We start from the raw sequence: 13416 nt of genomic DNA, 5'->3' as shown, positions 1-13416 counted from the left end.
ATTTCTTGCACAAACAGCATGGAGGGATAAAAAAGCACAGTATTGTCATTAGGATGTTTAATTTTTTATACTTCTTTGTGGGCTCCGTTTGCCTTTTGCTGGCCAAGCTCTGCTCCCACTCACTCATACCCCAAAATAAATGATGCACAATCTGGTTTATTATATTCCTCCCTTCACTGTCTTCTTTCAGAAGCCTTCTGTTCACACCAGCCTTGTTGATGTTGGCAACAGTAAGGTATACTAATATTTTTCAGGCAGATGGATAAGTTACGTTAGCCAGATCCTGAATGGTAGGGGTTAGTGTCTGATTTCCCTGGAGCTTTGCTGCAATGGGGCAATTTAATATTTCACCATAGTCATCTAGCATAACTTGGCCAATATTTGCTCACTAGCCACTTTGGATCATTGCTTAGTCTAATATTTCAGTCCTACCACTAACCATGCAGAAAAATTTCTTACGATGTATTTTCTAACATTTCCTAATCATGCAGAAACGTTTCCTACTGTGTATTTTCCAATGCTTTGTCCAGTCATCATCTTAAACCTCCAAGCTGTAGAGTGCCTATAGGGAAAAGTCCTTAAAAGCCCAGCAACTCTTGGCTTTTCAAGACAATTTCCTTTCTTAATTTAACTCTTACAATTCTGGTAGCCCTTGTAGAAAATTCTTGATACTGTTTTACATTTACACCTTCGAGTATTCACTGGAACATTTTAAATGAGCTTTAAAATAATGGCAAATAATGGCTACAAGTGAATCCTTCCAGCTATAATGTGATGCACTGAAAAGACAGTTTGAAACCACGCTGTTACTAAACATACCTTCTCTTATGGTGAAGCCACAAGTTAGCAGTGCCTCTGTGATTAATATATGAGCACCTTACAGTGACAAATCCTGAACTCTTAATGCTGCATGATGAAACCCAAGCACAACTAGAGGCACTGCACTCAAAGCCTTGGTTGTTATGTACATCTTGCATTGATATTGTGAGTTACTTGAAAGATATTTCTGTCACTGGGTGTGAAATACTTTTTGGCCTTTTTTTTTTTTTTTTTCCCTCTCCAGTAGTTACGCTAAGAATTATCACTTCTCCACTCTTAATTTTGTAACTAAGTATGAGAAGTGCCTGTCTTCTTTTGTCCCACTGACAGTGTATGTAGTAGGATAAAGCAAACATTTCTCTCTGTCCTTTCTTTTTTCCAGCAGAGCAAAGAAAATACACCTTTGTGATCTAGCGTGTAAACAAGTACTTACTTTACACACATGGGAGGTGTCAATGCTTTCCCTGTTCTCTGTTACAGGTGGTAGAATGACAAAAGGAGAAATTAATCCTACAACCTTGTCTTGCTTCATCTGAAATTTGTCCAGGGTAGCTGCTATCAGTATGTTCCCGCACATTTGTACCAATGTAGAATATAAAATATCTTCTTTATACTTATGCTAATGCTATATATAGATGATAACTCTCACTTTTATGTGTAACTAAAATTATTTAATAGCATTTAAGATACATATCCAGTGTTTTGGAATTTGGGTAGTTATTGCCTACATCTTTCTACTGAAGAAGTGAAACTGATAGCATTAACCCTACTTTGTTGGTGGGAGCATATGTATTTGATAGAGTAACCCATGAAGGAAAATTTATCACCTCTAAAACTTGCTCACTGTCTCTGTCTCTTAACTCAGAGTTGTTAGTGTGGCTTTCGGTGAGAAGCGGTATTACCTCGTTCATTCTTTTTCTTTGCGCCCTCCTTTCACTTCCTGTATTTCTGGTCACCTACGTAAGCTGTACGTGGGCCTCCTCTCACCTAACACTTAAAGAGGCTGCAAAGGCTTTACTCTACCCTTTCTTGAAGTAGTGCTCCTTCCTGCTCCTTTGCAGTCATGGCTGCGCTCCTCCTGGCTCTCAGCAGACTCAACCTTCCCTAGAAAAACTTCTTTTTTTAACCAGTGAAAAATGCAGGTGGTCATTCAAGTCCCTATCCGCAGGTACAGTGGTCACGGCATCAGAGCCTCCAGGAGTGCCGGGACTGGGGAGGGGCACAGGTCATGCTGCCTGCTGGGTTTTAGGTAGATCGGTCATTTTTTGGAAGGTGGATAAATAGGATAAGTAAGGTTGGAAGGAACCTCTGAAGTTCCTCCAGTCCTAACTCCTGCTCAAAGCTGGGCCCTGAGCAACCTAGTGCAACTCTACAGCTGGCCCAGCTTTAAAAGGACAACGTTGCGATCCAAGCAGATCTGCTGAGTGTGTCAGATGATACCCTTGTTTCAGAGAGGTCCAGCCCTGTCAGCTCTGGAATGGAGTGTGTTGCTCTTCAACAGATGAGTGAAAACCTGTGGCTGCTTTCTACTGGAAAGTTTATTCTTTTAAAGATGAGTCTGTGGTTCTCACCTGTGAGCTCAGGGTTAATAGATTTGGTTTTGTATCACTGTGCATTGCCAAGTGATTTCTAACCTCTTTTTGCTGTATAGTAGCAGTCAGGATGATTTAAATGTTGGCAGTTCATACTGCACAGAACTGTTTTTCCTCTTAACCATGCTTATGGACAAATTCTAGTTAGTCCATATCACATGTGTTATGTGGGAATATTACTTGATTAATATTTGCCTAGTATATGACTCACCACCAGTGACTGAATTTTGACATTGCATATTTTCATATTTAAACCCTTACTCAGGGCTGGGGTTTTTTTCAATTTCCCTCTTAACAGTGTGAACAAAATGGGGTCAATCAGCTTACCTAGGCTTCTCTTTTTGACTGAAGTTTTCCCCTTCTTGTCCATTAATCAGGGTGACTGATTGGAAAGAAAAATATACACAATCATTTTTTGAACGTTTCAACCAGAGTGTTACCTTTAATCCTCAGCCCTTCTTCTCATTCCTCGCCAGAGACCTGTTTTTCCAGGCGTTGTCCTATTATCAGTCTCTTCTTAATGATGTCAACCACAACACATAAAAATAGACTAGAGGTAAAAAATCAAATTTTGACTATGTGCATTTCTGTTTAAAAGAAGGATCTCAGGAAAATATCCAAAGGTTTTGTGAACGTCAAGCAAAATCTAGAGTCTTGACAAAAATGTGCAGCAGTTCAGCAGCTGGAACTTAAGAAATCGCTTTGCAGGCAGGATGCACAAGGATGTCACTAGGTTATTAGATCTGTTGCCACCTTCAGTTGTGTTTGTTCTGACTTCAGTGATCTCTGGTGGTTTTCTCGAGGGAACTCCATGTTGTCACCAAAATAAACCTCTTCACTAGACATAATCTTGTCAGCATGATCCTGATTCATTTTCTTCACATGTACTCACATTACTTGCGCACTGGCATCCTGCAGTTGCAACATGGCACACAACTGGATGAAAGTTAAAAGGCTTAGAGAGAAACAGATCTGTCAGAAAAGGTGATTTGTTTTGGTTTGGTTTTTAAGTGATTTCTTAATGCAAAAGGAAACATATTTAGCAAACTAATTGGCGGCTTTTCTTTTCCCTGAACAAGGGAAACATGCCCATGCTGTGGCAGGAAGCATTCTGCCTTGTAGTATCAAGTGCTGATAGAAACACCCAGTTTATCACAGAAGAATCAAAATTATTCCTGTAACAGTCCAAGGGGTTAAATGCACAGGATTGCTTATTCTGTCAGTGAAATCCAAGTTGTTTCGTTCCATGCATAGAAATTGGGTCATAAATGTATTTGAGAAGCCTTCCTGATCTTCAGACTTGCCGTCCTTTGACTTCCCAAAGAAATTATGGTTTTGTTGTTTATGTGTTGCTCCCTCCTTCCTGTCAGTCCTTGTCCCAGGAGAAGCAGGTAGGCAAGGGATTAATGCCCTCTCTTACAGACCAGACAGTGTAAATGCTCCCTAGTCTCCGAGGATTTCTTTTATTGAATGCAGTATAAAACTGTGAGATTCTTGCTCAATAGGAGCTGGAATTTTTAGTCTATACTTCTGTTGTACCAGTGAGGGTTTATTTCAGTGTAATTTCATTCTTACAGGTGATCCACTTTGTACGCTTCAAAATACTTAGAAGTATTTTCTCCATAAATAATGCTCATAATTTCAGCATATCGTTACCATAAAACATAATACACTCTTTATTAGCTTCTCATAAAACTCTGAATGTATTTTTTCTTGCCAAAACTAGCAAGGCCCTTTATATTAGTCCAAAGTATCTTTGGCATTCCCTTCTTAGGCACACGCTTAAATCTGTGGGCCAGATCTAATCTCTGTTAAATCAGTATAAATGAAGAATAACTCCATTGTTAATGGAATTTAACTGGCACTGTTGTTTTTGAAATGGATTGGGTCTTCTCATTGGTTTGTCTCCTAAATATCGATATCTAGCTATCTGACCTGATGATTTTTATAGCTATTTATTGCCAAGGAAACATCAGAGGACCAGAAAGAAGACAAAAAACCCAAAAACAAATCAGAAAAAAACAATACACCCAAACCAAAAGAACTGAACCTGTTTGGAAAGTTAATTATCAATACCTTCTGGTATTTTTAGAAAGTAACACACTCTGTCGTACTGTCATCCCTTGTTGGAGGGATGAAGGAGAGAGGGAGTGAGGTTGTTGGAAGAGCTAATGCTTGTTCCGACAGGTCTTACTCTTAAGGTGAGGGTCAGAAAGGACCAAGCCTGCTGTGAAGCCGGGAATGACTGTGTTTGCCAGCTCACCGTTAGTATTTTGTAAGAATTTCATCTTCTGCAGGTACTGTTGTTGGAGTTAATGAGAGCACTGCTTTCTCCTGGCCTACATGTGACAGATGTGGCAATGGAAAGTTGGAACTGTGTCCCCAGGACAGGTGAGAGTCAGCATGCTCCGGAGCACTCCAGGTGTTTTGCAGATGTAGCCATCACAGCAGTAGGTGATGCAATGATTCCTGCAGGCACAGGCTGCACTTTGTTCCTTCCTCGAACTGAGACGTAGTATTTTTATTGCTGATGAACTGATAAAACCTGCAAGGTTAGATTAATTTATTAAGAAAGATACAAGTAGATATGAAATGGTTTGAATCTGCAGTTATCACATTTTTTTCAAACTAATCTTGAACTATTGCTTACAAAGATTTCATAGCCTACTGCATTACAATACTAGTTTTAATAAACATCCACATAAATCCCAGGTCTGATTTTAAGCTTCTTTAAAAGTAGCTTTGTGTGCTAGTCTACCCTACCTTGTTACCCTGTGTACCACCAGTTCACCTCATTTTTATATTGAACTGTGATCTTTCTTTGCTGTAATTTACCTAAGTGCGAAAGAGTTGCGTTTCGGACCTATTAAATTTATTATTAAATTTATAACCTCTCTAAAAAGGATAAGAGAGTAGTCAGAGTGTAAAAAGAAGGAAAGGGGGGTTCTTTCTACAGGAAAAGCTTGAAAAAGCATAAGGAGAAGTTGGGTGGGTTTGATCCCATTGAAATAGATAAAATTTTCCTAAATATGAGAATCTTTACCACTTATGCTTTGTTATGTATAGCCTCCAGGGAAAAAAGGATGAAAATTAAAAAAAGTTGTCCTATATTACACTATCATGCAAAAAATAAGGATGTGTGTATGTTGACATAGTAGTGTAATTGAATTAAAAAAAAATCTCTACTGTGAAGGTCACTTTTGCTTCATTTGGAGAACAATGTAGCATCAATATTTGTTTAAGACATTATTCCAACACATATGACTTATGCATGTGCTGAAAATGTTGAGCGTTTGCTGAACGAGAGCCTAAATCAATAAGTCACTTGGGCCAAATCTATACTACAAATTTTCTTTTGCCATAACTTTTAGAAGGTTATGAGATTAGTATTTGCTTTAAGTGGGGTGACTATAAATAGCAACCTCCCCCCATGTTGGCAAAACTTATAAAAGGAGGATCCTTTTGCTAAAAGAGTTTAGGTCCTTCAAGAGCGTTACTTAGCTCTACCAACAGAAGAGCACTATTTGCTGTTATCAACTGAATCTCTACCAGGGCTTTCCTACTAAAAGTCTGCCAGCAAAGTATTTCAGAGAATAAGCTAGCTGGTTTTTTGTGTGTTTTAATTTATAACTCATAGCTTTTCCATTTCTCTATGTCTTTGCATCATTATTTTTGCATTTCAGAGGATTGCTATATTGCAATCAGTGCTCTGAAGCTGTCGTTTCACCGGTTTTGAAAATGCAGCTGGAAGTCTTCTTGAGTTGTCCGTCCCGATCTCAAAGTACAGTAAAAGTAAAGGTATGGCATGAAATAGGCGTCGGTGTATTGAGTGTAGTGAGGCTAGGTATGTAGACACAGAGGTACTCTAAGCCACACTTTTATAAACAGCTCTGTCAGAAGAAAAATTAAAAGATGTAAGAGTATCCCATAATTTAAGCTGATACTAAACTTGTGATTCATTGGACTAAGAACCCAGTTCCCAGATCTTACTCAAATAATACAGTCATTGAGTTCACCCTGAGGTTTGCAAACTGTTTTATGGTCCAGCTGAAGGGCTTTGTTGGGTGGGCCTCGGGAAACCTCAGTCTCCACAGGCGAAAAGAAACATTTATTTTTAGACTCCCATTCTGAACATCTTTTGTGTCACCTCTCCTCTGCTTTGTTGGCCAGAGAAACAAAACCATTCTATATCAAAATGATAAATCTTTGTTCAACGTGACTGTTTTAACTTGTGAACAGAACGTCTTTGCGTAGGTAAGATTTTTGCCATGAACAAAACCTGTTAATTTTCTCATTCCAGCTGTTACAAAGGACAATCTCTTCTCTCCTGGTGTCCTCCGCCAATGAGGATGGGGTAGGTATAATGAATGTTGCTGAAAGAAAGTTAAACTACATAACTTAGTGTAGAGGCAGAGTACAGGAGATGTGAATTGGGAGAGAAGATACTTGAATCATAGAAATGGAAGGGACTCCTGGAGGTCATCATCCGACCTACCACTCACACTGGGCTATCACCAGTACATGGGCTATCACCAGTACCAGTCACATCAGCTGTGACTTTGGCTGGCAGGGTCTTGAAATCCTTCAGGGATGGAGATTCTGCCTTTCCAGGCAGCTCGTTTCAGAACTGCACTAGGAGGTAGAAGATTTCACTAGAAATAATGATTTTTTTTCTCGTGCCCAGCCTGGGATTTGAGATTTCTTTGGCAATCCCACCTGCTGATGCCCTGCTATTGCGTGACTATCATCAGGCTGACACCCTCCTTTTTAGAAGAGGGTTGCCGCCGATGGGATGTGCAGAGATCTTTAGCTCAGCTGTGGATCCGCGGCGCTATCTGCAAATAGCGCTACACCCAGACATTCAGGGCTGCCACGAGGAGTCCTGGGCTTTACTGCATTTTCTGACTGAGGATCCAAGGACAGCAAAGATAGAGCCCAAGCGTCCCACCTTTTCAGGCTGGTCTTCTAAACCCTGTAAACCACAACTACTTTCTAATAGCACAACCGCGACAGTACTGACAGGCGGTAATAGAGAAATTTGCAAAACGCATGCAAGTTAATACTTCGTAATCGTATGAATGAAACGTGGGTAAGCCACAGGGATCCACGGGCTAAAGTACAGTTTATGTAATCGTGAAGTAGTTATTCCTTTAATCTGACATATCAGAAGAACCCTGACATTTGGCACAGTGACCCAGATTTATCGCAGGTGAGGGAGGCACCCAGGTAGGTGCCTGGCTGGCATTGGCTGCCGGATGGTCAGCAGCGAAGGAGCGGCACCTTCAGAGGGTGATTAAGTCCAATTAGGATCCCGAGGTCCCCCCCGCTGCTCCATTGCACGTGGAAGGGAGCAAAGGTCAGCTCGTTGTCTTGTGTAATCATCTCGGTTAAGTATCCCCCCAGCTAGGTGACACATATTGGGGTCATTTTGCTTTCCCTATCTATCTTGTACGGTCTTCTAGCACTTTGCTATTACCTGTGCCATGGTTTTAATGGGATTTATGGATCATTTTTAAAAAGTGGAACATTTCTCTGAAATTGTTAATTATTTTTCTTACACTATTTCATTTAAGCAAAGAGATACAAGAGATTTCCAAAATACGTTTGCTCTTTTAATAGCAGTTAAGTCTTGCTAAGTTTTACAGGATGTGTCTGGTTTGGTTACAGACTGACAAAATGTAGTTCTTTTTCAAGTTATTAGAATTCAAACAACTTCTTTTTCATGTTTCGATTTTTATAATGCTAGTATTTAGAAGTCTGGCAACTTAGAAACTTTTTTTTTTTCCCTAGGTTAAATTCAGGGATATTTTATTTCTTTTTTTTCATAAGCATTTCTATCTCTGAACCGCTACATTTTGAAAAGCAGCACATCTCAACAAAGATTAATCACATGAAATACCACTTGAGGTGGCATTTTTTTGCCAGTGCTGCTAAAGTTGCTAAGGGTGTAGCTTTGCAATCACTTCTTTTGGCAGGGAGGTTGGTTTTAGCCGCCACTGCCCCTGGGCACTTGTTCCTTACCTTGTGACAACCCTTCTGTTGCACCGGTATAGCTGTTTGTGCAGCACGGACTGAAGAACTGTTCTGGGGTAAAAATAATCCAGGGGGAAAAAGAAAAAGAAAAAAAAAAAAGGGTTGTTTATACCTTGACTCAGGCAAGAGACATGGGTATCACATACCTGGAGGGATGCACAGCCCGGATGAAAGCAGGGGGCATGGTCAGAGGCTGGTCGTGGGCAAGTCCCATTGAGGAGAGGAATGGATGTAAACATGCCATCTGAGATAGATATTCTCGGGCGAGGTATCAGCTATCAGAGTTACCAGTTCTGGTAACACGCTCTCTCATCTTGGAGAAATCATCGCAGCCTCCATCCCTCTCCTCCACGCAGAATACAGTCTGCAAATTCGCTCAGGCACAACTCATGTGGGTAAACTGCCCGTCGGCTCATTAAACAGAAGGGACTGCGTAGTGCCAGTGAGCATGAACGATGCATGATACAACACAAAGTTAAAAGGGAGAGGGGGAGTAAAACCAGTTACAAAATATTTTTTCCTTTAGTGGATCTGTTAGCTAAGATAATCGATATATAGTATGTATATACACATTGCTAGCACATGTGAAATCCAACGAGTGGCACAAAGCTAGATAAAGGGAGCACACGTAGCTTATGCTTCAGCAAAATTGAGTTCAAAGTCACAGTAGGTTTTTTCCAAAATTTTTTTAAACAGCTTATTTTTAAAAGCCTGCTAGGGAAGCAGCACTTTAAGCAGGCGTGAGATCTAATTATTGAAAACCTAATGTATTCATTCTTTCCATCAGTTCTAATGCACCTTAAATCCTTAAAAAAATTGTCTGTTGGAAGAGGACCTTACACCCTGCATCTTCCGAGCCAAATGCTGCTTAGAACAGAATGTCCAGGACTGTTTGTTTTAATCAACATGCTTTTATCACTGCAGAGTTATGAGGTGCAGAGCGTGCTGGGAAAGGAGGTGGGGTTATTGAACTGCTACGTCCAGTCTGTAACCAGCCACCCCAACTGCGTTGGACTGGAGGAAATTGTTCTTCTGGAAGCAGCAACAGGAAGACACTGAGCTGAACTCTAGTCAGTGGACTTTGTAATGTGGTTATCTGTTAACTAGTGCCACAGATAATGTGTAATGCCAGCGTGATTGATAAGTATTAAGATAGTTTATTAAAACTGTGATTTACAGAGCAGATTGTGCTAATGCTGAAAAAATATCTATATGAAAAAAATCAGTTTAACTTTCTGAACTCTTTTTCTGATCAGTTCAGAATTCACAGTTCTTTGGCATGTTTGCTGTTTATGTATGTAAAACATCTTGTTCTGGAATTTTGAATGGTTGTGAATTTTTTTTTTTATAATACTATATTTATTATATGATGTCAATGGAAAATATTTTACTGAAATTTTTGAAATAAATACCTTGCTATAGGCAGTGAACATTGGTCTAAGCTGAATTTTATCAGCGGATTCCAGACGTACCACCAGCTGCAGAACACCGTGTTGTGCGTGAATTCTGACTTGTAACATTTGTTATCACCTTGCAATAGATGTTATAAAAATGGAGATTTGAACAAAGCTTATATTTTGAAGTGTCAAGCATATATAAAGTTAATATTTTACAGCTAATTGGTCTCTAAGCATAGAAGTACTGTGTTATCTGTAGCTTCCCACAAAGCGGGTGTTTCATTATACAGTTTCTGTTATGTGTAACGAGTAAACTGCTTTGTAGGCCATGGAACTATCCTCACCCTGACTGTACAGAGACATGGATTACAGATCAGATATAAGTAATATCAAAATCTTCCTATGCATGCATTGTTTGAGATGATACAAGAATTAATGTAACAGTTCGATCACAGATCAGATTTTTTTTTTTTCCCCCTTCCCCTTTCATGGTATTTAAAAACCCCTTAGAGGTCAGAGGAAGAATGGTTTTGCGCAGGTCCAGTATGTGATTACCCAGCAGAAAAGGAACAGCAAACTTGTTGCTACAGAAATCGTTTCTGAAGCCAAGGCCGATAGTGGAAAGTCTTAAGTATGTCACGATTACTACAGGAATGACCCAGGTTTTGAATCCCCCTTTTTTTGCCCTCCTCCAAGTCTTTCAGTCCCTCACCTGCCTCCCTGTGAGGAAGAAGGGGATGTCAGCCCATTCCGGCACACACGATACCGCCCTGTACGTGACAAGGGTGGCCCCTTCGAAACCAGCGAGATTTCAGTCTCCCGGAAAGCACTGCCAGCTGGAGATGCTTGTCCTGTCAGGTCGTTTTTTCTGCCGGCGCCCTACAGATGCCGTCGTCTTTGCACGTGCACTGTCAAACTTCAGACAAGTAGCCTAACCTTTCATAATGGCACCTCAGCAAGAGGTTGGCGTTGTTGCCTGCTCTAACTTTCACTGGCAGTCATCAAAGTGCAGCGCAGTGATAGCCTACGGAGGCCTGCAGTGCATGGGTGCAACAACATCCGCTTTGGGACCACAGCTGGAGCAGACTTAGGAGCGCCTTAGCGTAGGTGCAGCTTTACATTGTCTGGAGTGGAAGCTGCTTCGAGGTTCTTTTAGCTGAAATGTTAAATAACGGTGTTCTTGTGTACACGTATACTTTTAACACAACGGTTCCGGAAGAGCCCTGGCCAAACGCAGCCCCTCTTGCTGTCCGACCGCTGCTCCCCACAGCCAGCTCAGCGGCAACAACTGACTCAGCGTTTCTGCACAGCGACGCAGCTCCCGGGGCAAAGCCGACTTGGAAACGACCACGTGCAAGATTCCCAGTTATCCCCCCCCATCGCATCCCCCCCCCCTTCGGCTGCTTTAAAGCAGTAACACCGTACCCCTCTCCCTCCCTTCTCCTGCCCTCCCATCTCAGCAGCTTGACCCCCCCCCCGCCCAGCGCTGCCAGTTGGCAGCGGCTCCTGGGAAGAGCAACTTCCCCCGCCGAGCCGCTGCTTTCAAGACACAGAGCAAACGAGAGCAGGGTTGATTTAAAATGGTTTTTTATTATTATTATTATTCTTAGAAATGCTGTAAAAATTGATATAAAAGGTCGAGCATGCTCAGTCTTTTTTTTTTTTTTTTCATCCTACTGTCTAAAATACATGGGGTTTTGAATCATGTTAACAGATGTACCATAGCTGCGTCGGTATGAGTAAAATGTAGAAAAGACGAAAACTACCATTACAAAAATAATTTAAGGGGAGAGGAAAAAAAAAAAAAGATTTAGCTTTTTTCTTTTTTTCTTTTTTCTTTTTTTTTCCCCGCAAGTTTCGTGGTGAAAGACCCAGGCATCGCCCCACGTCGCTACAACTTTCAGAAAGCGGCCGCAAGCCGGCAGGTCCCACCGCGGCTTCGCGCCTCCTCCCCCGCGCCCGGCCCGTTCCGGGGCGCCACGGCCCGGCCCGGCACGGCCCGGTAAAGGCCCGGCCCGGCCCTCTGAGGTATTTATCCACGGTCTGGCGGAGTCCTTCTCTCCGTCCCGCTCCCCCCCGGTTACCGACAGTCAGTGCCCGAGCCGGGCTGCAGGAAGGAGGCGCTGGGCAGCTGCTTGAAGAAGTGCCGGAGGCTGGTCAAGTCCCGGGTGAGCTGCTCGATCTTCTTGTGCAGCTTCTCGTTCTCGGCCGAGAGCTCCAGCAGCTTCTGCTGCATCTCCTGGTTGCGCCGCTTCGCCTTGTCGCGGCTCTTGCGCACGGCGATGTTGTTGCGCTCCCGGCGCTGCCGGTACTCGGGGCTAAACCTGTCCACGCACTTCTTACCGCCGCGCTCCTTCCCGCCGGGGGCCGGCGGCGGCGGGACGCCCTGAGCCGACCCGGCCCCGGCGGCCCCGGCGGCGGGGCCCGGGGAGCGGGTGCTGCAGCTGGAGGGGGAGCTGCTGCCCGGCGGCTCGGGGGAGGTGGGCGGCGTGGGCTGCCCGCTCAGGTTCATGATGGTCTGGGCGCAGGTGGCGATCTGAGAGGGCAGCAGCGAGGAGGACAGGTCGCTGTCGCTCCAGTCCGGCTCCTGCTTCAGGGCGCCGCGGGAGGAGGAGGAGGAAGAGGAGGAGGAGGAGGAGGCGGAGGAGGCGGTGCGGGGCTCGGCGCCCAGCAGGGTGGTCATGGCAGCGCCGAGGTCCTTGGCGGGGTCGCGGCCGGCGCCGCCGCCCGGCGGCAGGTACTCGCCGTAGTCCCCGCCCCGCTCGGGCTTGTGGTTGCTGTTGAAGAGGTCGGCGAAGAGCTCGTCGTTACACAGCTCCAGGTTGGGCACGGCCGACATGGAGTCAATGTAGGAGCTGAAGTCGATGGCGCTCTCGTCCTCGTACATGGCCGGGGCGGCGGCGCTCAGCTCCGCCAGGTTGGTGCCGCTGCCCCCCAGGCCGCCTCCCGCCTCCTCGCCGTTCATCCCGCAGCCGCCGCGGCCCCCCGGCTTGCAGGCGGGACCCGGCCCGCCGCCGCTGCCCACCTTGGCGTCGTAGAAGTTGGCGGGCTCCAGGCACCAGCTCTTATAACATGCCGGGGAGTCCAGGCTGTAGAGAGCGGCGGCGCTCATCGGCGAGCGGGACGCGGCACCGCACGGCCGCGGCGCAGGGGCTCCGGGCCGCGGGCACCAACCGCCGCTCCGCGACGATCGAAGCTCCAGTGTCCGCCACGGGCAGGTGGGGAGCGGGGCTGCTGCTGCCGCTGCTATCCCCGCTGCTGCCGGTGCTGCTACTGCTGGTACTGCTCGTACTGCTCGTACTGCTGCTGGCGGTACCGGTGCTCCTGCTGCCGTCCCGCCGTCGCTTCGCCTCCCCGAGGGGGCCGATCCGGGCTCTGGTCACGCCGTGCTCGGCGATAGAAGGCGGGGAAGGAACAAGGCGTCTCCGGACCTGGGAGCGAAACGCCCGCTCGGTCCCTTCTTATACCGCGCCGGCCCCGCCTCCTGCCCCAATGACGGGGAACGAGTGTTCCCGGCACCCCCGGGGACCCGGGGGCGGGAGCGGGTGGTGTGCGCGGCGGCGGAGGCAGGGCTC

General features: G+C 44.9%; 2 protein-coding genes across 2 annotated transcripts in view; one reads left to right on the top strand and one right to left on the bottom strand.

Annotated features, from left to right (window-relative positions):
• Positions 1-9874, top strand: part of SPIDR (scaffold protein involved in DNA repair) — a 210561-nt gene extending 200687 nt beyond the window's left edge. The window contains exons 17-20 of the mRNA XM_075744139.1: positions 4709-4802; positions 6095-6209; positions 6712-6765; positions 9369-9874. Coding sequence (XP_075600254.1) covers positions 4709-4802; positions 6095-6209; positions 6712-6765; positions 9369-9503 — 398 coding nt within the window. The 3' untranslated portion in view covers positions 9504-9874. The remainder of the gene's footprint in view (positions 1-4708; positions 4803-6094; positions 6210-6711; positions 6766-9368) is intronic.
• Positions 9875-11411: 1537 nt separating this feature from the next.
• Positions 11412-13416, bottom strand: CEBPD (CCAAT enhancer binding protein delta). The gene has a single exon (XM_075744143.1). It carries the CDS (start codon positions 12951-12953, stop codon positions 11922-11924), a length of 1032 nt encoding a protein of 343 aa, XP_075600258.1. The 5' UTR covers positions 12954-13416; the 3' UTR covers positions 11412-11921.

The sequence above is a fragment of the Balearica regulorum genome, chromosome 2, assembly GCF_011004875.1.
Source record: "Balearica regulorum gibbericeps isolate bBalReg1 chromosome 2, bBalReg1.pri, whole genome shotgun sequence".
Taxonomy (NCBI): Eukaryota; Metazoa; Chordata; class Aves; order Gruiformes; family Gruidae; genus Balearica; species Balearica regulorum.
Note: the sequence above shows the minus strand (reverse complement) of the source record. Positions and strands in the feature narration are given on the sequence as shown.

What these genes read in the sequence shown, in the direction of transcription:
- CEBPD (XM_075744143.1), bottom strand. Translation starts at nt 12,953, where the DNA reads ATGAGCGCCGCCGCTCTCTACAGCCTGGACTCCCCGGCATGTTATAAG.